General features: G+C 45.1%; 1 protein-coding gene across 1 annotated transcript; it reads left to right on the plus strand.

Moving 5' to 3' along the window:
- The first annotated feature begins 678 nt into the window (after window positions 1-678).
- On the plus strand, window positions 679-7,265 carry Krt12 (keratin 12). Its single transcript, XM_048450610.3, has 8 exons — window positions 679-1,292; window positions 2,157-2,239; window positions 3,274-3,430; window positions 4,308-4,469; window positions 4,558-4,683; window positions 4,819-5,039; window positions 6,138-6,214; window positions 6,812-7,265. Exons 1-8 carry the CDS (start codon window positions 753-755, stop codon window positions 6,907-6,909), a joined length of 1,464 nt encoding a protein of 487 aa, XP_048306567.3. The 5' UTR covers window positions 679-752; the 3' UTR covers window positions 6,910-7,265.
- Window positions 7,266-26,808: the final 19,543 nt, after the last annotated feature.

Here is a 26,808-nt window from a genome sequence, read left to right on the forward strand (position 1 = left end):
CAGGTGATGCCATTGAAGGAACAGCAGTGAGCATCCGGCCAAAAGTCCTGTGATTGACTAAGGACAATTCTGATGTAACTGTAACGTTCGACTTCCGAACAACACTTTCCCATGATCAACTGCTCTGCTTCCCAGGGTCAGAAAAACAAGGACCGTGAAGCATCCTAACAGCAACTGGTTTTATAATCTTAAAAGCTAAAATTCTAGTATCTACCGAGAAAAAGTATTGGCTTCCCACCTTCCTCATCTGCCCCTGAAACTGCTTCTCCCGAAAGAACCGCAAGCTTAATTGGCTAAATTGTATTTCCAAAGGAGCTAGACAGGGAAGAGGGGGGAAGTGCTTCAGGAAGCGTGAGGCTTTGGAAGGGTCCCTAAGTACTCCATCTGTCATCTTCCTGGTGTCTGGGAGACTCTGGCAGTGCTGAGAACACAGGCAGGGAAACAATGGAAGGTGACAGATCCTTTACGACAGTCTAACTGCTCCACCCAGCCTCCTTATGTGTGTGACAGATATCTACTGGAAATGATCATTCAATTATAGCTATATCAGTGAATTTTCATGATGCATAAAATCACATACCCACTGAGCTGGCTAGCTAGAGTGGGGGTGGGCATCCTAGCTGGAATGCAGTGGTTAAAGGCTTCAACCGCAACACCCACCTCACAGCCTATAAAGACATGACCCTTCTGGTATACCAGCATTACACCTCTCTGGGGTCACCACCTTGCCAAACTCGCTCTCCAGCCACGCCATGTCGCTTTCGGTCTGCACCTCTGGACTGTCCAGGAGGTCATCCTCACAGAACGGGGCGGCAGGCAGACCTTGGGGTGCATCTGCTTCTAGTATTGCCTGTGGCTATGGGGGAATGGCCTCTGGCTTTGGAGTTGGCTGTGGCGGGCTCATTTCTGCTGCATCCATGTTTGGCTCCAGTTCTGGCTTTAGCGGTGGCTCTGCAGGCTCCTTACCCGGGCTTGCCACTGCCTTGGGTGGACCTCTGGGAGGTGGCTTGGGAGGGCTGGGGATGGGACTAGGGAAAAGCTCTGGTGGCGGGTCTCTGTGTATCCTCTCTGACAATGACGGAGGGCTTCTTTCGGGTTCTGAAAAAGAAACAATGCAAAATCTGAACGATAGACTAGCTTCCTACCTGGGCAAGGTTCGCGCTCTAGAGGAGGCTAATGCGGAACTGGAAAGCAAAATTCGAGAGTGGTATGAAACACGAAGGACTGAAGGCTCTGGGCCCCAGGGTGACTACAGCAAATATTACCCACTGATTGAAGACTTAAAGAACAAGGTAAGGGGGAGGGCTTTAGAAACCTTTTCAAAACATTATTACAATATTCTATACTAATAAATTCTCTTAACTCAGATTTCTTTTAACTAGATTGTACTTGGAGAATTTTCTCCTCTCAGGAAGTGCAGCTCTGTTCATCATAAAATGGCTGTACTTCCTCAGTCTTCCTAAAAGAAATGTACATTGCTTAACTTTTAGACATTATTTTAGCAAGACATTTGCTTTTAAAATGAAGCCGTATTGAACCCTTTCAGGAATTTTGTTTTGTTATTTTTTTTTTATTATGGTGCTGAGGAGCAAACACGGGGCTTCGGGCATGTGGCCATGTTTTCTCTCATTGAGCTACAGCCACAGCCTTTGTCTTAGGAAAACGGAACTGAGGACTTTATACTGAGTGCGGCAACTGAAACCCAGAAAGCCAAATGCCATCTCTTCTCTTTTTGACGTGGGTTCTAGTTTGGGATGTTTAGAGTTCTATGTTTGAGTTGCAGTGAGTACCTGCAGAGGTAGAAAGCAAGAGAGGAGCCGTTGTAGGGAGGAGGTGCTTAAGGGAGATGTAATAAAACATATATGATAAGAAAGTAGAAGGGGATGCTGGCCTTATAAACTTTAAACAAGGATGAGGTTGAGATGGAGGGAAAGACAGGGGTGGGGAGGGAAGAGCAATCAAAACTAAAGATGTATGAAAAGCCATCTAGAAGCTTACTACTTGAAAATGAGAGGAAAGTGGTTTCAAAATAAAGAGTTTGAACGAAGGGAGAAAAGTCTTTAGCATCGCCATTTGCTCTTAACGTCCCAAACGACGTTTGGGAACTACCAGTACTTTAGGGCTCTGTTTTCGTGCGTCTCCCGTTACTCTTCCAGATCATGTCTGCCAGCGTTGGGAACGCCCAGGTCCTCTTGCAGATTGACAACGCAAGGCTGGCTGCCGAGGACTTCAGGATGAAGTGAGTCTGTTACACCCATGCTAGGCAACTCGCCCTTCCTCCCACACCCCACTTCCTGCCTCCAGTGACAGCAGAGGAGTTAGCTCGAGTCCACACGCTCCTCACCTCCAGGGCTCTCTCACATCCACGTGACACTTTAAGAAGCACCGAAAGGCCAACAGTTCACCTTATACAGCTTTAAAGTATAAGTAGCTTCCACCTGGAGCTACGAACCATCTCTTTGGAATGACTCATAATTCAGCACGATAACTGTACCTATGTTTAAACCTGAATTTTCAATGTATCAAAATGAATGAATAATATTTTTTGCCAAGGGGTTAAATGGAGCGATTGTTTCCCTGATGACACATACAACAGAAAGCTTACCACGCATTTATTTTTATGTCCCAACTCCTTTCCCATGCCTCACCCTCATACACAGAGGGAAAACAAACTAATTTCCTTTCTGTATTACAAAATGCCCCCACAGGAAGTTGTAATGACCGTAGTCCTGAACTTGTGAAAGCCCAACAAAAGCTACTAACAAAACATCAAGGTTTAAAGCCACTCACAAAGAAGAAAAAAAGAGTAACTATTAGTTTATCACACCTAGTTTTAGGATATTGTTAGAAAGTCAAACCACGGGGAAACTTCTCCCTGGGGTGCAAGAGTCACTGTTGGGGAATGTTAGTGTCTCGTAAGTCTTCGTTTTTCTTCTCTTCTCCCGATGAGCAGTAAGCAATCATACACACATGAAGAAGAAAGGCCACAAAAATCAAAAACTGCATCATATGCTCTTAATGCACTATTTTCCCTCCTGTTTTTTAGGGTCTCGTGCATCTCAGGCTGGTCTAGAATTCACCATGTAGCTGGAAATGACCTTGAACTCATGATCTTTCTGCCTCCACTTCCCAAGTCCTAGGATTCCAGATATGCGCCACCGTGTCTGACTCTCCGTGCACAGATCCATACATCACTAGCCCTGAAGATGTCCAGAGCCCCGTGGCAATGGTGTGTTAATGCTGACTACCTAAACTGTGGCACTTGGTTTTCAGGTATGAGAATGAGCTGGCACTGCATCAGACCGTGGAGGCCGACATCAATGGACTGCGCAGGGTGCTGGACGAGTTAACCCTGGCCAGAGCTGACCTGGAGGCGCAGACAGAGAACCTGACTGAAGAGCTGGCCTACATGAAGAAGAACCATGAGGAGGTCAGAAATAGCTTTTCTTTCCTCCCAGACCCAAAAATTACAATTTTGAATTAACAAAGCTAGAAAATATATTACCTCTGTCTGTGTTAAAATGACTATTAGTTTTGGTGTTCTTGTATGTGCACCCCCAAGCCCCCACACACATGCCCTACCCTCCCTCTCTCCCTCTCTCTCTTTCTCGCTCGTGCACATGTTTGTGTGTGTGTGTGTTATAGTATTCTTTATTAAGTTTTACTAGATTAGAGTATTAGACTCAGGATGGCAAAGAGTATTCTGATTCTATTGCTTCCATTAAGCAATTGGCAGGAATTTTAAATGGAGTATTCTAAAAACTAAAACAAAACTCTACAGATAATATGCGTGCCACACATGCTAGAGAAATATAACCAGTCTGACATCATATGGAACTCTGATGTGCGCATCAGAGGCTGGGGCATGGAAAGGAGGAAGGGATGCTGGCAATGGGCTTCTAAGGAAGTTTCTGCTGGATTCTCCATGACTGTGAAACCGGGTACCCCTTGCAGCCCTAGCTTTGCAGCAGTTGCCGGAGCAACCTGGACACCAGGCCCCTTTCTTTTCTTTAATTATAGGAAGTGGGTATTCAAGAAGCAGAGCCAACAAACACGGGCACAGAACATGGTCATTAAAGAAACCTGTGAAACCATCTTGGTTTCTGTTCGTTTCTCTTAATCAGAAGAAAAAAATGGGTTTTCAAGTTTAAAAATGTACTGGTGTCTTGCATTAATATTTTGTTTTTATAACAACTCAGTCAAAAATAAAGTTTTATTATTATCATGGAGGAAGAGACCCCAGAAAGCAAAAGTACCTGGGGGCCACGTGAACTTCTACATCCTTCTCTCTCCCTTACTGTCCCTAGGAACTCCGAAGTTTCCAGGCAGGTGGTCCAGGTGAGGTCCATGTAGAAATGGATGCTGCACCTGGGATAGACCTCACCAAGGTCCTCAATGAAATGAGGACCCAGTATGAAACCATGGCCGACCAAAATCGGAAAGACGCAGAGGCCTGGTTCCTTGAAAAGGTAACACCAAGACAGAGATTCGGTGCGTTCCCAGAAAGCCCTTTAAGCCAGCACAGAGCTCACCCATCCACCCGCTTGGCTGTTGCAGAGCGCAGAGCTCAGGAAAGAGATCACCAGCAACACGGAGCAGCTCCAGTCCAGCAAGAGCGAGATCACCGACCTGAGGCGCATGGTGCAGAACCTGGAGATTGAACTTCAATCCCAGCTCGCCACGGTAGGACACCACGCGGGGGCGAGACAACGCAATCTTAAACTTCCACGGAAAATGTTGCGCCCACCATATGTGGGACCGTGGGCTGTCATCTTGTCTTCAGACCCTCCCACTGCTCTCTGTCTCTCCCATTTGCAGAAGAAGTCCCTGGAAAACTCACTGGCTGAAACCGAGGGCGGTTACTGCTGCCAGCTGTCTCAGGTGCAGCAGCTGATAGGCAACCTGGAGGAGCAACTCCAACAGTTGCGGGCGGATGCAGAGCGCCAGAACGCCGACCACCAGCGGCTGCTGGGCGTCAAGGCCCGCCTGGAGATGGAGATTGAGACCTACCGCCGGCTGCTGGATGGGGAGGCCCAAGGGTGAGCAGACGACAGGCAGTGAGGTTGGAAATATCGCAGGGACTGATGGGCAGTAGTCTCCTGCCGCAGACTGGTTTTGTTTTTTGTTTTGTTTTCGGTGTTTTTTTTTTTTTCTGCAATGGGAGGTCTGTAGTAGATTAAACAAGGAACAGTTCTTGCCAATAAGCCCAGCACATGGAAGGCTGAGGCAGCAGGAGCCTAAAGTTCCAGACCAACCTGGTCTACATCTATATAGTAAGATCGTCTCCAAGAAGCAGAGGTGGGCTGGTGAGTAGCTCAGAGGGTAAAGAGTTTGCAAATGTGAAGAACTGAGTCCAGAACCCCCAAACCCACGTATGTCTCTAATTTCATCTCTCCTACTGAAAACAGAAGGTGGAGACAGGAATATCCCCAGAAGTTTGTGGCCCAGTGTGTCTCAAACAAGGTGTAATCCAGGACCAACCTGGGGTGTATCTGACATCCATGTATGAAGTGGCAAACACACCTTTACACCTACACACATGAACATGAAAGCACATACATGTGCACAACACACACACATCATACACACACATAAAGATTATTTTTAAAGAGGAAGAAAGGATAAAACAACAAATCTAGAAAACACATACCTAGAGTTTATTAAATACTACACAAAATTATCTAGTCATTCTATTGCTCAAAACTAATTAATAAAATGCTGCAGTGGACAAAGACATTGTAAAGGAACACTTACATGTCCCAGAAGATCCATCTGATGGCCTGATGCTAGGGACGGCACATCAATAGTATCCATCTGGACCACCTCCGTCCCACAGGAGCAAGCCCGTCAGAAACAGTAGCAGCTTGATGTGGAGGGGAAATACTACTCCAAATTGTAAACCAAGAAAGCTGATTTCTGAGACAAAGTTGCCTCCCCTCAGAGTCTACTGTAGGGGTTTAGAAACAAATGTGTGTTGACCCAACTGGTTACCCTCATGGTGCATCATTCAGCCAAGAAACTTGTAGTAGCATCTCTATTTTCTGCATAGTGGTATAGACATCCTTAATGTTTAAGCTTCAACAGCAGATTCTCCTTACCCAGCAATCACGTGAGCCCCGCCTTTGTTTTCTTTACAGCGACGGTTTTGTTGAGAGTTCGTCCCTCACTGTCTCCAAACCTCAGAGTCAGACACCTTCAGTCGACTCCTCGAAAGGTACAGAGATAAGAATCGTTAAAAACAAGTCGGAATCCCACTCATTAATGACTGAACTGTGAGATCTCATTAAGGGCTGAGCAGAATTAGCTTTTGATGTAGTTGTGTTCTGAGCAGGGGACCCATCAGTGTCTTTCCTGAAGCGAAGTGAGCAGTGGGTAGCTTATTAAACCTCTCAGCAGGCTAAGTAAGGGGAATCCACTCCAGGGAGGTGCGGTGAGCACCACACACACTTTGAAAATGCTTTGAAATGCTCCAGGCCCGGTGGTGCTTGCCTGCCATTCCAGCTCTTAGAAGACTGAAAGAAAGAGGACAGTGAGCTTCAGGCCAGCTCGAGCTACTTGGCAAGACCCTGAGCTGACAGAAAAAGAAAGGAAGGGGGAAACAGAGAGATGGAAGGAGAGATTGGGTATCTTGATTGGTGCACAAGACAGTATTGAATGAATGAATCTCCACTGAATAAAACTCACTGGGTTTGGAATGGAAGTCACCCCCGAAAGTCTAAGTTTGAAGAAAAGCTTAGACTGAACAAGAATAAACTTTGGGTTGATAATTGGTTAGTACTAATCATTACCCTTTTCTGTGTTTCACCTTTAGACCCAAATAAAACTCGAAAAATCAAGACCGTTGTGCAGGAGATAGTGAATGGCGAAGTGGTCTCATCTCAAGTTCAGGAACTTGAAGAAGCAATGTAAGGCCTCACCCCGGCTCCTTAGGAAGGCAAAGTTTACAGCTAGAAGTTCCGGCTTCCGTGTGCTACATTAATGCTGCATCTGTTTTGGCCGATTTCCCCTTCTTTGGATTCTCTGTTCAGATTGGGTCTCGCTAGCATGTCTGAAATGATATCCAATTACAAGTCCCCGGGGCTGTGTTGCTTCTCATTGTTCATTCACCTTTCACCTTTCACCTTTACACCTTCCTGGAGTCTTTCCAGGAGGTTCTGTTTTCTGGTCACCAGAACCGTTTGTTTCATCCAAGAGCTTTGATGGAATAGCATTGTTTTAACAGAACTAACTTTGATTAAAGATTAATGGCAATAAAATGAAGTGTGTGGCCCCTTGATTGCAACAGCAATGTCAAGGGCATAGGCACACGCTTCTTCGATATTGATAATAAAGTACACAAGCGCTCAGACCAAAAAAAAAAAAAAATTAGTTGTAGATTAAGATTATTTTAAGGGGCTGTCCTCCGTGCCAGCCCACTGAGGTTGCTGGAATTTTATAATTTCCACTGTAGGAGAGGACAGTTGTTCGATTCGTTTTCTAGGGCCTTATTTCATACAGGCAATGAGTCCCTATACACTTAATTCCACCCTTAATGAGTCCCTGTAGAATGGAAGATAGGAGAATCAGCGGTAAACTCAGTCCTTGTCCGAGGGCAGAGGTAGACATTTACCAGGCAAGGTGACATTTTGACAAAGGGCTCACGGGAGTCCAAGGATGCATGGGAGAAGAGGGGATCAAGTTATTTCGGGGCAACTAAATGTTTCATTCAGAAGCCAACCAGGGAGTGGAGAGAAAAAAGAACAGAGCGCATACCTGTAACAAGATCCAAGGGTGGAGACCTCCCTTGCTTGGTTCTCCTTTCTCCTATCTGGGAGTGGTGAAGCCTAGGGTGGGGCTTTTTATGAGAAGGGGTCAGAGCCAAAGTCAATGACAGAAGTCAGGTTCTGGGTTGAGATAGAAGGTAACCAAAGTCTAAACCAGAGCAGACAATGGTTTGATCCAGGTTGTCAAATCCAAAGGCCCTGAACAAAAACAAGGGTGGGATTCAGTGAGGAAGACCCAGGACTCCAAAGTCAGACTGGGTCCGAATCCTAGTTCTGTTACATAATCTTGAGCAGCTCCTCTCTGTGTGCCTCTGTCTCCACCTGTGCACATGACCTTGCAGGTGCACGCATCCTCGGCCATGGATGTGCAGGCCAGAACAGAACATTGGGCTCCTTCCTCTGTCGCTCTTCCTCTTGAGACAGGCCCTCTCACGGAGCTAGGTGGGCTTGCCAGGGAGTTCCCTGGCTCACAGCGCTGGGATTGTATGTTGTCTCGCCTGCTTCTCGTGTGTGTGCTGGGGATTCTAATTCAACTCCTCATGTTTGCAGAACGAAGGCTCTTTTTACCCCTTGTACCATCTCCCCAGTGCAGTCTACATAAAAAAACAGAAACCAAGAGAGTGTTGGCCCTAGACAGCACCCACTTGAGGCAGAGGAGGGAATAGCATGTTTTCTTTGTCGCAATACTCAGGATCTCAGGATGCTATGCAAGGGATCTACTACTGAGCTGTGCGCCCAGCCTCAAAATGCTCAGTGTGTGTCCTTTTATTGTCCACTCTCTGGAAGCAAAATGGGATAGAGAAATTCTGGGGAAGATGAGTAAGGAATAACGAAGTGGGCAGAGGAGAGAGGAAGCCTGGAAGACTTCTACAGCTAAGAAAAATCTCAGAGGGTTACTCCATTTTTTTTTTTTTGGCTGGTTGAATTTAGTGTTCAATTTCCTGAAGTCATCTTTCTCTTAATGTTTAAGCCACTTAAACAAGTGGCTTCAGATTCTTCTTCTAGCGTGCACTCATCTCTCTATGTTTAGTATTCTCTTCCAGCACCTGTCATAGATGAACCTGACCTTTCAGACCCAAAGAGAGGTCCTAGGTCTGTTCCTGAGCAAGATCCTCAGCCCCCATTATCTGACTAGCCCAGCGATAGTAGACTTGAAGGACCTCAAAGGGGTCTGATCAATGCAAACCTAATGATTGTTCCTGAGATAGCTTGGTTTCCCAGCCTTCCCTTCCTTTGGAAATGCCCCCAGCCCTGCAATGTGACTCAGAGACACCACTCCCTCTGGAAGCTTCTTCATAGGGCTTTTCCCTATGAACCTCGGGCTCCATCCTCCCATCTTCCCTCTACACCCACTCCCTGGTTAACCTCATCTAGCCCTGTGTTTTCAACTGTTGTCTATATTTCATCTACTTCTTGGGGTGGCCTCCATAATGATCTCAGGTAGTCTCACCTCCTGACCTGAATGTGGAAGGAAGTGACAGAACAGGACCTCCAAGGACAACCCCAACCCCTAATATTACTCAACAGAATCCTAACTCTCCCCAACATTGAACTTAACTCTATCCCTAACCTAAATAGTACAAAGCTGTCTTGGCAGAAGGAGGGAGGTGGCCATAGGAGGCAGCCATGGAGGTGGATTTGGTTAGTGTATATAATATATAGGGATCAAAATGCTGTTTGCTGTGTTTTGTTGTCAGAGAATCTCAGATGCCTACAAGGTTATACTACAAGGGAGGGCAGTTGTCTAAAAATGGTGATTTCACACATTCTCCCACTGAGGCTCCCACGGCTGGGATTTCATCCCAGTCCTTTTGTCACCCTATCTCTGGGATATTCTCCAGTCTCTACCTGGCATGGGAAGTCTGAAATTCGCATCCTCACTGGGAAGAGAGTCAGCTAGCACAGCACCCAGCCTAGCCCCCTTGGACGGCTGTGACAACATGCTTTAGACCACAGGAAGGGGCATAAATGACAGAAGCTGGTTTCTCTCGGCTCAACAGGCTGACTGGGTGTCTGCTCAGGGCCCACTGCCCGGGCACACGGTAGGGGATGGAAGCCACTCCCTGGGACCTCTGTTCCATAAGCCATGGTCCCATCTGCGAGGGCTCTGCCATTAGAACCTCCCAAGTGTCCCACTTTGTGATGCCACCACACTAGCGACTGGGTTTTAATATACGTATTTGGGGAGAATACAAATTTGGGGCCACAACAACGACCTCATGAGAATCCAGCTTCTGCCACCAGACCACGATTCCTGGTTCAGCGCAGTTGTGAAAGGCCCTCCACTCTGCAAGACACAAGTTGTGAAAATGTCCTTAGGGGAAATAAGTCGCTGGGATGCAGGGGGGGAGGGGGGGTAAGAGCTCAAACAGCAAAATCCAAGCATCTTTTTTAAAATTACGTTAAGTTCTAAAATTTTGCAAATTTAAGTTCTTGTTTATATATGCAGTTATTGTTTTGTCTAAGCTAAGAAGGGCCTGGAAGATGCATTGTATATTGAATTATTACAGCAATCTCACAGGACTAGCAAGGGCCTTCACAAGTATGCTCTATTATTCCTTCTGTGTCTTAAAAGTTTAACAAACACCGTGTATTGCTCCAATAATCAAGGACAAAATAGATTTTAGTCATCCAAACAAATGTGGTTGAGGAAAGGTTAGCAGAAGGGAAACCACCCAGAAAGAACCCCTTAGGATGCAAAGCAAGAGTTCTTTCAGCGTGGGTGGAGCGCCACCTGCTGGAACCTCAGAAAAGAACCTTTAAAAACTACCTCCTTTGTTCAAATCGTTTGAGATTAGAATATCAGATTAGTTAGAAAAGAAGAAGGAAGGCAAGAAGAGGAAGAAGAGGAGGAGGAGGAGGAAGATAATATTTCTTTTCACTATGAACTTAGTAAGATAAGACTGTCTTATTTAACTAGTAATCACTCCCTGCAGGTCTACCAGATCACTTAGGGAAAACAAAGTTGGTAGTTAATGTTTAGAATACCAGGCAGGCAATCTGATCATCTTGAGCTCTTCAAAATGTACTCAAATATTGAATGAAATGAAAATGTATTCATACAGCTGAGTAAATGATCTTCTGTAGGGTAAATGTTTCTTAAATGCTAGACATAAATATACGCTTAAATTTTATTAAGATTAATATCATGGGCTGGAGAGATGGTTCACTCAATAAAGCATTTGCCACATAAGCATGAAGGCCTGAGTCTGACTCCCAGAATCTCAGAGGCTGAGACATGTGGATCTTTGGGGCTCACTGATCAGCCAGCCCTAAATTAATGGTGAGCCTCAGCCGAAAGAGGGACCCTGTCTCAAGAAGCAAGGGGGATAGAGCCTGAAGAACTGCATCTAATGCTGCCCCTTGACCTCTACAGGTAGACATACATATGCTCATGCATCTGTACAAAACATATGTGAGCACACACCAGAGTGGGGGGAGATTAGTATCGTGAACTCAAAAATCAAGCTAAAAACCCAGCTGTTTATATATTTTCATCACTGCAGCTGGTTCCAAAAGCTGTGGCTGCACCATTTAGCAACATATCAAGAATAGGTCGTTAAGATCAGAATTCACGGTCCTAACCCTAATCACCTGATAAAGTCCACACGCTAGAACGCAGCCCGTCAATTTATAAAGCACAGAAATGCCGATACAGAAACCCCATGGGAAGCGGGGACAAGGGCCAAGCAAGCAGAGTCCCAGCTACGCAGGAAGCTGAGACAGGAGGATCATTTCAGTCAGGAAGCTGAGACAGGAGGATCATTTCAGTCCAGGAGTTTGAGGTCAGTCTAGTGGCTAAGCTAAAGAAGCCAGGCACAAGAGAATACATCTCTGTGACCCCTGTTATGTGAAACTTTAGGGCAAACAAGCTTCCTCTTCAATGACAGCAGGTCAGTGGCCTCCTGGCGTAGAAGATGAGGGAGAATAAATGAACTGGCCTACTGGGGAGGGTCCCAAGACAGCCTTTGGAACTGAAGGACCTGCTGACTGTGGGGATGGTGACACAGGTGTAGCTAATCCTCAGGACTCTTCAGGCTGTGAGCTTTGAGTAGGTCCATTGCTTTGTATGTAGATCTCCGCAAAGACAATCTTAAAATGATAGTATCGGGACAGGGGTTTGTTTTGCCTCTAAGATGACACGCAGTGGAATCATGGGGCCACGTGGATCAGCAGGGGGATGGCTGAATGAGTCAGTACCTGCTCTGAGCACTGACTGTTAAATAGCCAGGGGTGTGGAACATTACAGCACAAGCCCGGGGTTCCTCATGCATGTCCTCAGAGAGCTCTCGGGCACCTGCTCCCCACCATGCACGGTGGGTCAGGGCAGAGTCAAAGGCTGGTAGTCCGAGACGGGCTCCAGCTCTAGTGTTTGTTAATAGTTTTATTTACCACTCTCATCTGTAAACTCATTGTAAACTAATACCTACCAAGCTGGGGGTGTCACACAGTAGGAGAGTTCTTGCATAGTCTTAGGTCCTAGGTTCAATCCCCACTCCCAGGAAAAAAAAATGAAGCGTCTACCTCACACAATTATAAGAATTGAAGGAGTGAACTCACTCACGGCACTAACTCAACGTCAGTCATCATCAGTTAGAAAATTAAACACAAAATCACTCTGCGACTCAAAACATCGGCTAATTTGCATATGGTCCCCTTGACCCCTATTCTTTTCCATCCCTTCATAGGCACTGCTAGATGATTTGAAAGATGGTAAAGAAATACGCAAGCGTTCATCTGAAATAGTTCTCACCTGACACACAGGCAGGGGATCAACCCTACTCTCCTCCCTGGAGAGCAGGTAACCTTCAGCGTCAGATAAGCCAATTCCCGTGCAAGAGTTCCTGAGTGGCAAAGCCCTTCAGCACTGTAAGATGACAGCTCTCCGCAGCTCTACACAGAACCCCCTGCCACCTATAAAATATAAGACCAAGGGAATCTTATCATGCTCAAAGCTTCACTCTTGTGACACCGGGGCTCGCAGTATAACTTACAAAAAAGTCATGAATAAACCCACAGCTTTGCAGGCATGCAACGGTGTGTTTGCAAAACTCATGGTAGACATGCAAGCCGCACAGAAAGCAAAAGTGTGGGCATAGAGCATCTCAGAAATAATTTCTGGACTCAGGTCTTCCCTAAAATTCAACTGTGAATTTTAGTTGCAAAAAGATGTCATTGTTGATGTTGTGTTACACATGTTCTCTCTGTGTGTGTATCCGTGTGTGTGTGTGTGTGCATGTGTGTGTGTGGTGCGTGTGTGTGCACACGTGTGGCAGGTGCACATGCTGTTACGTGTTGTGCAGAGGTCAGAGGTTGGTGTCAGATGTCTCCCTTTACCAGTCTCTGTCCACCTTATTTTTTTATGTTCATTATTACTATTTTTGAGACAAGGTCTCTACACTGAAACTGGAGCTAGGCATTGGGGCTTACATGTGCAGGATGCCACATCCTGCTTTGTATGTTTGCTTTTAACATAGGTGCTGGGAATTCAAGCTCGGGTCCTCATGCTTCTGCAGCAAGTTCTTTTTGTTCAGCTAGCTCCAGGCCCCTATACATACATTCTTAACTCCCAGGATGCTGTTTTCTTCCTCAAAATCATGGAAACAAATGTATGATGTTGAAGCAGACCTTTGTTTAAATGAAACAATTCACAACGGGTGTTGGGTTCTAACACTGAGAGCAGGTGGGACTTCAGACTCTTCTCAGGGAGTGATTGTCCTCTTGAGAAAGTTACTCCACTTGAGCTGGCTCACCTATTACAAAAAGATGACCATGATATCGTGTATATTCATAGGAGTTCAGCATTCGGAACGGTGGAAAACACCACACACCCAGGATACTATGACTTTGGTTGGTCAGCATGTTCATTGGAACTCACCACCTACAGTTACATAAACATGAAGTTTCTATCAAGGAAAGTGTGCGTGTTTTGAAATATTTCATTTACTGGGAACTACTGAGGGATTTAAAGAAATCACTTAAGGGTGGGTAAAATTTCACTTTTCAAGAGAACCAGCTGCAAATATAATGTTTAAAGCAGCTCAAGAGTAACTTTTATTTTTAAGAAATATGTCATTGGTATTGTTTTATATAGAACTATGTATTCCTTTATTTGCATATTGATCCAACAGAATCATCCACCATCACATATCTGCAAATATAATAGTGTCAATCTGTATGGCCTAAATGCAGCTACATGACGCAGACCACACATTGCTTTCCTTATCAGATTGGTGCAGGTGGTGTATGACTTCATTGTTGTTACAGCTCCACAGATAATATACACGATTGTTTAACAAAGGTGGGCGGAGGAGGCACTTGTGTGGAAGATATACGGTCCTCACTCCTTTTTTATTGGCTTTAAAAGGAGCAACTATTAAACAGATATTCCTGGGGCATGTTTTTTAATGCTTCAAGACTCTTAAATATTTTATTACATTTTGCATTATATGTAAGTACTTCCAGCTCACTTTACGTTTGGGGACATCCATTCTAAGCTGTCTTATGGGCTGATTCTGGATGACAGAGTAATCCCGATGTTAAAATGTCCTATCTTATCAAATAACAGCTGGGTAAGGTGGTAGATAAATTCTTATCAGTTTAGGGGGAAAACATAGGCAGTCAACACCCAATCAAGAGATAACCCTGGAACACAATCTGCAGAATCCCGTCCACACTGATCAGAATTCACCAGCCAGGTCATACATTAAAAACACAGCAATGGCATCTAGCCTCCCTGTTCTGGCTGTTCGGAGACTGAGGGTCCAGGACAGTAGGAAAACATGACTGGGCTCCCCACTGGCATCCCCAGTGGCAGCTCTCTCCCTCATGTGACCTTGGAAAGTGTTTGCACAGCTTGCAGAGTGAGGGAGCTGGAAAGTTGAAGGCTCGCCAGCAGCAGCCTGAGAGTCGCTCAAGGGGAAGGTCTGGCTCAACAGGGAGGAGAGCCCATGCGAGCATTAGTCATGACTGTCATGACTCCCTGTCACCTTGAGGGTACACCGAGAACAGTTGCATGACAGGGGAAGGCTTCTGAAGAGTGAAGGGACAATACATGTCAGGTTGTATTTCCCAACAGCCACTAAAATAGCAAGTTACACAATTATTTGTCAGTAAAATTTAGACAGGAGCTATTTTATTGTTATGCTGTTATATAAAAGGGCCTTTATTCAAAGATCTGTATGTATTTTCATTGGGCACATTGAAGCTGCATTTTCCAAAGTATTGGTACCCTGAAAACTTAATCATGTAAAACCACACTCCAAAATTATATGCTGTGTATCATAAAACATATGTGTGCTGTGTATTATACGTTGTGGCATATACACACAGCCAAACCTCTTATGTTACCATGACAGTTTATCTCTGAATCACAATTATGTGAGTATCTTTAATGGTTGTTAAACTTGTGCTTGATTGGCTCAGACAAAACATCAAACAAGAAAACATGTTTTTAACAAATCCTTATATTTCGGTGAAATTGAGCTTGAGCTAAGCTATCCAGGAAAAAGTATTCTTCCCTCGATGTGGCTCTAAAATTCCTCTGTTGAGGCTTCTTACCTGGACCAAGCTCCATACTCCCTGAAACTATAGGTTTCTGGGTTCCTCTGTTCAACAGTACACTAAGCCCATCGTGGGCGTATCTGCCTCTGTGTCTCCTAAATGCCGTGATCTGTCTATTTTCCCCCACTGCCATGACCATCACAACCCCACACAGCTTCCACTTGCACCCACCTCTTTCTGTTCTCCCCTCACAGAGCTGATCTCATCACCACATTGCTCAAAGCTCTTCAGAAGTTTGGAATAAACACCAACAGTATGGCCAAGTCTGACTTTCCTCAAACTGTGAATCTCTTCCGTCTTCACCAGTCCCACTGGCCTTGTGTAGTGAGTTTACAGTGCACACAAATGTGTATTCAAGCTGCACACGTGCACATACATATACACACAGTGATTGCGCCAGTCCACTAAAATTTAACCCTCTTCTTCCCATTCAGCTTCCTTTCAGACATTTCCCTTTCCCAAGAGGGTAATTCCTGCCTGGTCATGGTCAAACTAATCCCGACCCATCAGTCAGGTCTGCTCAAAGGTCACCTCTCCTGGAAATACTGCCCCCATCCACCATTAACCAAAGCTGCTTCTCTTGTTAGAAGTATATACACATAATATATTGCATTTCCCCCCTTTACCTCCTAGCACAGTTCACAGTTCTGTATTTATTTGCGTGGCATTTGAAATAATGTAAGCAAGTTTTTTAAGAAGGGGTGGAACAAGTCAGTTTTCAATCCAGGCGATATACTGCCCTCTTCTGGCCTCCAAGGACACCTGCACTTATTGTGCATATACATTCATACAACCATACACACAAATAGAAATAAATCTTTAAGAGAATAGACACAGCTCTATCATACAAGATACTTCACCTCCAGTAAGAAACCGTGTCTCAAAAACAAGATGTCCATGTGCACATACACACACACTCACATGAACAAGAATATACACATGTACAAACATGCACACAATACCGAGCATCCAGAAAAGTGAATAAAACATCACATTTAGCCCACTGCAGGAGGTGACCAGTACTTGTTGGATAGAGGTGCACGTACAAGTGTTCAAATACTGAACAAAAGCTGTAACGCCCCTGTCGCTCTCTAGGCAGCTCGAGTACTTAGCATGCAGTTACCAGGTTAAAAGTGCTCAATAAACATTTGTTATATAAACCCAGGTACTGTTTTCTGGAAATATCCATCAGATCATCAGCTGAACTGAGACCTGGGCTGCTCTCAACCTTGGTCAAGAGAGGTGTCTTTTTAAAATAGACAGCAGTCGGTGCAGATGCCCGATTGGTCAATGTGCTGACACCAAGAGACCATGTGCTCTGAATGGGACATACGAACCCCACCACCAAGGCTCAGGGACCATTACAGAAGAAGAGGCATAAGGAATGTAAGAGCTGGAAGATGCGGCAATGTGCTGTGTGCCGAACAGAGCCATGGGGCTCAGGGCTCATGAACTCACAGCACCTGTGTTTACTTCGCAGCTTTCCACTGCTCCTCTCCGACAATACTGAACAGGCCAACCCACGCTTATCGAGACACAACAGCTAAATAGTTTCCAACACAGAGGAGGCATCAAGAGGGTGCCCTGAAAATATTCCACCTGGATCTATTATCTGTTATCACTCTGTTTAAATATGCTTCAGTCCCCCCGAAAATGAATTACTCCTATTTTGCTCTTAATTCTTTTGCGGGGATGGGGAGGATTCGAGACAGGGTCTCTCTGTGTAGCAGCTCTGGCTGTCCTAGAACTCATTTCGTAAACCAGGCTGGCCTCAGATTCACAGAGATCGGCCTGCCTCGGCCTCCCGAGTGCTGGGATTAAAGGCGTGTGCCACCACTGCCCAGCCCTTGCTCTTAATTCTTAATAAAAGAGTTCGACTGGGTGTTGTTGAGGAAAAGCACTGAAACAGGTGTTTCCGTTTTACCGGGGTAGTTGTTGGATTCGGTAAATATTCTCACTGCACTCTGTGGGGGCGAAAACGGACCTACAGCATGGAAACCTAAGCTAGGTCGTTTTATAAGCTTACGGATAGAAATCACGACGCTCAACATCTGGCGGTTCGGCAGAAAGCGCTCTTCAGCTCATGCTGTTTTCTACGGAAATCAACCTGAAGATTTTCTTCCATGCGTATTAAGAACAATAATAATTTGCTTTGTATTCAGTGTTTATCAAGTAACAATATGTCCACAGACCTCCACTTATAGAAGCAATATTGGCATTTCCTAACTCATTCATAGAGAGTACAATCAACTAACTATGGGTATAAAAGAATTCTCCTAAAGCAACTGGCGGAAGACTAGGTTTATAGGAAAGGAGGAAGAAACATGATTTGAATATCAGAATAGTCCTATATTCTAGATCAAAATAGAACACGTGTCTCTCAGCCCTTATCAGCGGTCTTCTAAAATTTGCTTTTCTCTCAAATTAATATTGACCTGACTTTACGGAGGTAACTGTGAGCAGCCACAGACACGACTGCCAGTCATCCTACCTTGAGGCATAAAGTAACCTGCCTAGGAGAAAAGATGGAGACAGGATGCTGCAGACCTTTGCGAGATGGAGAGGGGGGGGAATGCATAGGGCTGAGGAAGAGAACCACTCTTGCGGTGGAATGGATCTGAGCAGAGCCTATCCGTATACCCAAGCAGAGGACCATAAAACACTGTGGAGCATTTCCCTGTATGGTGTGGAGTGCAAGGCAATGGGCAAAATGAAACCAAAGTGCCTGACCCATAAGAACCCCAAGTTCTTTGGCCATTGCAATCTAGACTTCAGTCGTAGAAGATGAACTCTTAATAAAATGATTTATGTCACGTGTATGCCTGGTGCACATGGAGGCCAGAAGACAGCATCGGATCCCCTGGGACTGAAGTTATAAATGGTCATAGGCCATCATGTGGGTGCCAGGAACTGAACCCAGGTCCTCTGGAAGAATAGCCAGGGATCTTTACTGCTGAGTCATCCCTCCAGCCCAAAAAAACAATGATTTTTTTTAAATATGCCAGCATTTACTTGAATAGTTTCTTCTTTCAGACGATTAGATATGCCATGCCATCCCCAATGACATTCCAATGAAGTCTTCCAGGGGACTAGAGAAACCAGTCTCTGAATTCATCCAGACACATAACAGACTCAAGTCTCCAGAGTTATCTTCACCAGAAAGCATGAAGCTGAAGCACTGCCCCACCCACGCCACAGTGACAAACATCATGTCACAGCACAGAGACAAGACACAGACAGATGGCTCAGAAGAGCATTCCCAGGCTCAACCCGCGAAGCTGCCGCCAATTCTGTAAGGTTTTTACTAGCATGCATCCAGTGTATGTAAAGGACTTCATTGTGAAATTTTCATACCTACATAAGCTGCTTTGTTCGTACTCACGTATCTGCTCATGTTCTTTTATCTCCCTTCCACTCCTCTGGACCCTCTTCCTCTTCCCAAGTAATCCTTGTATCTTTTTAGTATAGATTTGGCATATGACAGAAACATGCAATTTCCATCTTTCTAGTCTGACTTATTTCGCTTGGCATGCCGGCCTCCAGTACCACCCATTTTCCTGCAAACGGCATAATTCTGTCCTTGAAGAACAACCCAAAGGTAAAGTCATGCAATGTGGACATCTAGAAACAAATCCCCAGCACTTAATGCAGCATCCGGGAGAAGGTGGATAGACCACACACATATGAGATGGAATGATGTTTAGAAATATCACATGAGCTTGATCCATCCTTTCCATGCCACTAAAAACTCAAAGGAAAATGAATTTGGGGCTCAGTTCCCTGACAGCACCCATACATACCATGTACAATTCCCTAAATCAATCCATCAATCAAAACTTTTTTTTTTTTTTGGTCAGAGGACAAAATTGGCTAATGTACAGTGAAAACTATTTAGTCTGTCATTTGGCATATTTTCCAATAAAAGCTTATGCTGATTGAATTTTTCATCTTAGTACCAATTAGGCTGTCATATATGTACAGCTCTAGTGTATGAGTCACCAAAATTATAAAATCTGGGAACAATCATAATGTTTTAATCACTACTCTACAGCAGATGACTGTATAGAACTCTATAGCAAGGGCTAGTCAAATTAATCGTGTTATAAAGTACCTACTGATCAAGCATTATTGGGAAGAGTGTCCTGCCTAGTAAGGGGAACAGCAATGTCTAACAGCAGAGCAACTCAAAAGGCCAGAATATGAAAACTCAGGGAAAGTTTGTTTGGAGTGAAACAAAAACCCAATATGTGTTATTAGATTTTGCAATGGCTGTGTTGCAATAAAGAAATGTGATTTTAATTGAAGAGGAAGATAATTGCAGCTTAGGAGCCAACTACTTAATCAGCACCACAATCAGAGAAGCCTGAGTGACAAACTTGGGCCCCACACCCAAGAAAAAAGGGTGAACCCAGCAAGTGAGTAAAGCAAATTCCTATTACAAATGCGATCAAGACACGTGAGCCACCCTAGAGCCACGCCCCAACATGGGGGGAGTGCATGTATGTTCCTAATGATCATTACATTTAAATAATTTCCACGGGTTTAGATAAGAAAATGAGAGACACTGTTTTTGAATTGTATTTCAGAGGGCTGCAGTGTTGCTCTGGAGATGAACACTATGGGATTAAACACAGCACACACTTCTCCAAACAGTATTCCTTGAGATAATACCACAAACAGAAAAGGGGATAACAGATTAAAACTACAGATTTACAAGGGATCCAGGTAAAATCAGCTCCCACGATGCTGTAGGGGGAAACCATGTTATCTGAGGATCAGGTGAAGGAACTGGAGGGAAAGACTTTGGAGACAAAGAACTCTCCAGCTGAATGGCCTTTCTGTCTAGGAGATTTCAAACCAAGATAAAAACAATTTTAAGAAATCATTTGCAGCGTCTGAGGAACCCAGGCAAGTCAGTGAGGTTTCCTATCACCAGAAATATTCAAGTAGACATTGCAGGTATTGGATAAGGGGTTCTTCTTAGTGTTGAGCAGTTAACAAGACCAGAAAAGAGGGGTGGGGAAGAAGAAATTAGTAACATTTGAGAATACCTGCTATGGTATCCAGTTATTTTTTAATGTATTTTTTTAAGATTTTTAAGAGTTGTGTCTGTTTTTAACTGTGTGTACGTGAGTGTAGAATCATCTCCCTGTCTCTCTGTCCCAGGATCTGATTCTTTGTGTTGTCTAAATTGTTGATCTCAAATTTAAGAATTAAATACCGGGCTGGATAGAATCTCTTTTGCAGGGATTAAGCGAGGTTGTATCGTGTAGCATAGTCCCCATAAGGAGACACAACTGAAACTTGAAACATGGTGACAGCCTCTGAGGTCTTTGCAAATTCTGTTACAGTTAAAGCCATGATAGTGAATATGTTGGTGGTCAGATCTGTCTGTCCACTCTGGTATTCTTTCTGTTAAACTATAGAAATAATAGGAGGAAGGTTTTCGCTTTCTCCATATCACTAAACTCAAAAGAAAGACCATGCCTTGGGTCCTTTCTGTTGGGGACTGTGAATCTCCAGACCCTGAATTTCCTGTAAACAACTTGTTTTCCTATGCTTGTAGCTGCTCTGAGCAAGTAACTTGTTTCCCTGTGCTTGCAGATGCTCTGAAACATGGGAGTGGTTTCTGGCGGGCTTGCAGCTGAGAGTTAGGGCATGGCCATTAGTCAATGAGACCCTATATAAACTTTCCCGGAACACAATAAAGTTGGCATTCTTGATTCAAGGGGGCATTCTTGGCATTCTTGTTTCAAGGATGACCTGTGTCTCTGTGTTTGTGTGTGTGTCAATCTCCAGGCCCTTGCCTGACTCACGAACTGTACCGTAGCGTGTAGCACGTAGAGCATGTGTTGCGCTACACCTTTCCAGCCAAATCTGTATTTTTCATGAACACATAGTTGCTGACAAATAATCGAAGCTAGAAAGTGGAGATGGTTTTCACTCACACAGATCAAATGTAGAAAACCAGTTTCCTTGATTAACTTTATTAAGAACAGAGGCAGACTTCGGTTTGTCGGGAAGCTGTGTCATTATCAATTAGTAATGTCTGCTCTGAGTACGGAAGAGTGGCATCGAAGAGGCTTCCTGAGGGTGCCGTGGCCCATGTGTATAACCCCAGCACTCAGGAGGCCGAGGAGGAGGAGAATGGAGAGTTCGAGGCCAGCCTGAGCATACAGTGAGGCTGTCTCAGAAGAAATGGAGAAAGGGAAGCAGGGAAAGAAGGAGGGAGGGAGACATTTGAGAAGCTTTGGCATTTGTTAGCTCTGATCTGCGCCTAAAACTATTTTTCTATTTTTCATGATCGGTTTTGCATTTACATGAGAGCTATCTTATTATCTATAAAGTCCCTAAAACTGTTTCTATTTTTCATTATCACCAGTTCTTGAATGCATGCAGGAAATAAATTGCTTTGCCAACTAGCTAGTTAAACTAACGCTTACTAATATTAATCCTAACTCCAGTAACGGAAGTATGGGGAACACAAGATGAAGCAAAGCAAAGGGTTGTCCACAGCCTAGATCAAGACATTTTCTTAAGACGCAAATTAGAATCGCTTGGAAAATTTGTCATGGCCCATAATCTGTTCCTAAGCTTTTCGGGTTCATAAACTGTATGTCGCCATACGTAGAGGTCACCTGACATTGATGCCAGGCTATGGCAACTGCATTCCCATGGTACTGATGGTGGCCGTTCCAGTAGAACGAAGGGGACTGTATTTCCCCAGTCACCCCAGAACACTTTCCTGAGAACTCAGTTTCCAACACTCACCACAGCTGGTTTTCTTTTCTTTTTTAATTTTTTGTGGTTGTTGTTTATTTTGTTTTGCTTTTACATCCCAATCCATGTCTCCCCTCCCTCCCCTCTTCCCAGTGCCTCCCCCACTGCTCTCCCCTCCCCACCCTTGCCCCATTCTCCTCCACAGTTGGTTTTTTTTAAATAACACATGTCTTTTTTTGAAAAATTCCCTATTATAGATTTTAAATTACTCATCAAAAATTTTGTTCTAAGGATACAGAGAGCAATAAAATGCCATCCTGTCCTTGCAGGAAGCCACGCCTTTGAGAGTTTGGAAGCTAGAGAATAAGATACACATCATTACACAGGATGGGGAAATACAGACTTAAATCTTCAAACCCCCACTGAAGGCTCCTTATTCATGTTATTCCTAATGTTCTTCACTCTCCAGGCTCCTGCCTGTGCTACCTCACTCCCGGGATCCCCGAGTCTGCCTTCCTTTCCTCCTGGAAGGAAACATTTCCTAAAGACCTCTGAAGACTCCAACACCCAGCCCACTTCCATCTGTCAGTGTGTCCCATACATTCTTGTCCTGTTTTCCTCCTTGACATTCCTTTGTCGTATACTTGGAATGTTCTAGCAACACAAGATGTAGGTGACGTCACTCTCTCTCCACCCTCTGCTTCCCTAATGATAAATGATCTGGCTTCTGTGCCCTAAATTATTTGGAAAATTGTTGTTCTGGAATCTCCAAGGATCTTGTGGTCTCTCTCTGCAGAATGTGGAACTCAACCTCAAATAACCTCCGTCTGGATACTGCCAGGTGAATTACCACACTTCCATCCAGACTGATTTCCTGAGCTTTCTCAGGCTTCCAAGCCACTCCTTATTCATTTCTTTTACTGGGTGCTCGTCCTCTGAGCCAAGCCTAACTTTGAGTGTCTCCTCCCGACTCAGTCTTCAGCTTCAGTTCGAGTGTTCCAAGGGCTTCGCCACTGCCTCAGTGAGGGTTCACTTAGCCCTCAGCTGTCTCCTAAACACCCATCAATCTTAGAGTTCCTTTTAGTTTGCTTAAGTGGTCAGATTAAATGATTTATAAATTATGAGGACTGAGGCCCTGAGTGTAGCTTTAGTTAACACCTAAGGAGTGATTCATTCCCTAGTCACAGAGACAATGGTAACTTAAAGGATTCTTCCAAAACAGCCTCTTTCATATTCAGGTCAGCCCATCTCCTGGAAATTCTCTTCTCTCTTTCTCTCTTGCTTTCTTCTAGGTTCTGACTCCCGGTTTGCTTTCTCCCCCTCTCTCCCTCTCTCTTCCTCTGTCTCTCTTCTTCTTCTTCTTCTTCTTCTTCTTCTTCTTCTTCTTCTTCTTCTTCTTCTTCTTCTTCTTCTTCTTCCTCTCTCTCTCTCTCTCTCTCTCTCTCTCTCTCCCCATCAGCCTCATTTCCTCATTTCCATATTACATGCTTTATATCCTTGGTCTTTTTTCTCTTATCTTGAAATCCATGCTTTCCCTTCCAGTAACCTCCAAGCGCAATCATACACACTTTCCTGAATCCCAAGACACACACGGCCGTGGGTTAGCTCAACTTGGGTGTTCACTGGGTGCCCCATCGCCAGTCTTCCTATCCCAAGTTCACTGCCTTTCCTACAAGGCCTGTCCATCCCTTGATACTCATGTCAATTAATGATATGCCTTGAGCTCAAACCTAGAAACTTCTGGCTATCTTTGACACCCCAACCATCCACTTGTACCCAGCCACAATCAAATGCCACCATTTACTCCTTATCCTTCCTTCCTTCCCACACCACTGTGATCTTCTTGGCGTCTCGTTGTCTTTTTCTCACCTCAGAACCCTGAAAATCCTACTTTGTCTTCCTACCTCAGTTCCCCTAAAATCCTTCTAGCCCAAACTTAGGCTCTAAATGTTAAGGCCGTGTTCATTTGATGGCTATTTTTTCCTCTGGCTTCCTGTTTGGCGGCTCTCATTTGTCCACTCCATGACTCTGGAATCAAGTCCAAATTCCTTAAAACGGCGTGAAAGGAACTTCCCAACGTGGCCCCAGGCGATTTTCAGGCTTATCTCTTGGCACTCACGCACGTTATCTTTATGCCAAGCCAAAGTTTTCAGGTTTTCGTCCTGTGTGTTTCCAACGCCTCTCCACACGGAGGCCTCTTTGTCTAGGGTGTTGTTTTAGGCAATGACCTCCCACTCATACTGAAGGTGCAGCTCCGCGGCTTTTCCTCAAGTCCTACAGAAACTGGTTTTCATTTGCCTGCAATTCACAAATTCTATACAAATCTGTGTTAGAAAGTTCTTGTCAAGCTGGCATCTCTCTGGGCCTCGTTCCCTGAACCGCCCCACCCCCCCACCCCCGGAAGAGCTGGCTTCCTTAAGGGTCAGGACTATGCCCGTGTCTCTCTCACCTTTGCATCTACGGAGCCAAGTAATGCGTCTAACATGGCACAGGTAGGGAACAGGGAATAACTACTATTCAAATATAAGGACGTCAGAACCGACTCCTGTCCTTGTCCTGCGGGACAAGGGGCTGGAGACGCCAAAGGGTTTTCCTTACCTTTCTTGTTACAGCAAACCTTATGACCAAGTTGTATTAATAACCAAAGCAATACGGAAAAATCTCTCAAGTTTTCGCCCCCACAGTGCCCCAAATTCCACTCAGATCAAAGGTAGATTTTTTTTTTTTTAATCTAAACAGCTTCAGTGAGATCATCTAAACAGCTTGGGTGACGACCTCTGCGTTCCTACCCCTCTCCCATCAGTAAATCACGCCTTAGCCTAAATTAGACCAGACAGATGATAATCCACCTAATACCTATTCTCACGGCATCCTCTACAGGGAAGTGGAAGCTGACCAGCGAGGACAAACTAAACTGGGATGTGGCCCTGGGGTGTTGACCTCAGAACACAGGATTAACTGCTGACGGTGGGGCGGGGAGAGGGGGGTCTGTAGAAAGAAGGAGTCAGCAAAGCAAATATCTAAAATCAGTGATGGAAACAGGTTGCTGCTAGCTCCTTCCCTTCACAGAGCAGGGAACAACACCCTCTCTCACACTCAGCGCAGCCCCGCCTCTACTCTGGGGCTTGGCTCTGCAGGGGAAGAGCTCATTGTCCTCTGTTACTAAACTCCTGGAACCTCATGGTGGTTTCCACCCCCTGTCCCCATTATCTCTCCTTTCATCTGGTAAGGAGGTGCAGAAAGGAGGGTGAGCTGGTTTCCACAGTCCCAAGACGTCAGTCACAGAGGCGATTCCATCTCAACCCTTTCTTTCCCACCTGAGACGTTCTTATCTCCCACCTCAACTGCACCTGAGAGCTGACTTTCCGAGGGAAGGAAGGAGGCGGGGCTTCCAAAGAACAAACCCGCCGCCGTGCATCCAGGGCTGTTTCTGCCGTGCAAGCACACCTTCGAGAAACTCAAGCCAAGCTGTGAAAATGTGCGACCACCAACACCAAGAACGGAAGCCAGCATATCTCACCATAGCCATTCCAGACTTTGCTAGTCCGCAGAGAAACCGCATGGTCTTGGTCCTGTCTGCTCCAGTCCCCTGGCAACAGGAAACTCATTGTTGTTTTTGTTGATGCGCTATGTATGACATTTGGAGCTAGGGGCTAAATGTATCCCTCCTACTCACTTCCCCCATATCCTCCAAGTCACATGTTAATATGATTCCTTCTTTCCTTCCTTCCTTCCTTCCTTCCTTCCTTCCTGGGAATGCAAGAACTCCCCTCCCCCTACCCATGCCCTGCAGATGGACAGCAGAGACGGTCTGGCATAAGCAGTACTGTGGGCTACCCCATCAACCATGCAGAATGCAACCTCCCGCTTCCTCTAAGACCTCCCAGAAGTGACTCACACTCCACCTAGTACCCCCGTAACTCTTCGCTGTGCTACTAGACTATTATGGTGTCTGTCTTCATGTGGTGTTAATAGCCCTTCTAATAAACCTCTTATCCAGAAAGACAATCCATCCCAGTGTTCCCCTGAAGCCCCCAAACCTTTCAGATTTTCTTTTTCTGTGTTACAGGGAGCTCACCAGAGATGACCACTCAAACACAGTGTACAGTCAGTTGAATGTCTTTGTTCCAGCTTGTTGGGACCAGAACACAGAGGGGGCTATTCAAGGGTAGAGACCTCATTGAGGCATCTCTCATGGCAGCTGCAGGGAGGTTTTCTAGGAGTAAGCAGTTGAAACAGAGTTTTAATAGAAGCTAAAATGACCTGTTAGCCCACTGGAGGGGGGTCTGCACAAATTAACAAATGCTGAGTTAGCTAGGCCATCCTGACCTTTGGTTCCTAGGGTAGAGTTGGGTAGTTTTCCATGAGATTCGCCATCAAGGAGAGCAACTTCTACTTAACAATGAAATGGACTCAGCAAGAAGACAAGTTGGAGAAACTTTTCACTCTCTTGCCCTGACACACATACACAAACACACACACACACACACACACACACACACCTGTGGTCGTAGTGGTGTGCCTACACTTCAGTACTGGTTCCAGTCCTTTTGAACCAACTGGAATACAGACATGGAGGGTGTCCAAGAAGGCGTTAAAAATTAAAGAGCTATTTACAACGTGTAGGTAGGGTATAGTGGGCTACCATGGGCATTACGATCTCCAGTAAAGAGAATGTCACATAGAGATGGCCTTCTTGAGAAGAGGGGTGTGTGTGTGCATGTGTGTGTGTGTGTGTGTGTGTGTGTGTGTGTGTGTGTGT

The sequence above is a fragment of the Myodes glareolus genome, chromosome 9, assembly GCF_982192425.1.
Source record: "Myodes glareolus chromosome 9, mMyoGla1.1, whole genome shotgun sequence".
NCBI lineage: Eukaryota > Metazoa > Chordata > Mammalia > Rodentia > Cricetidae > Myodes > Myodes glareolus.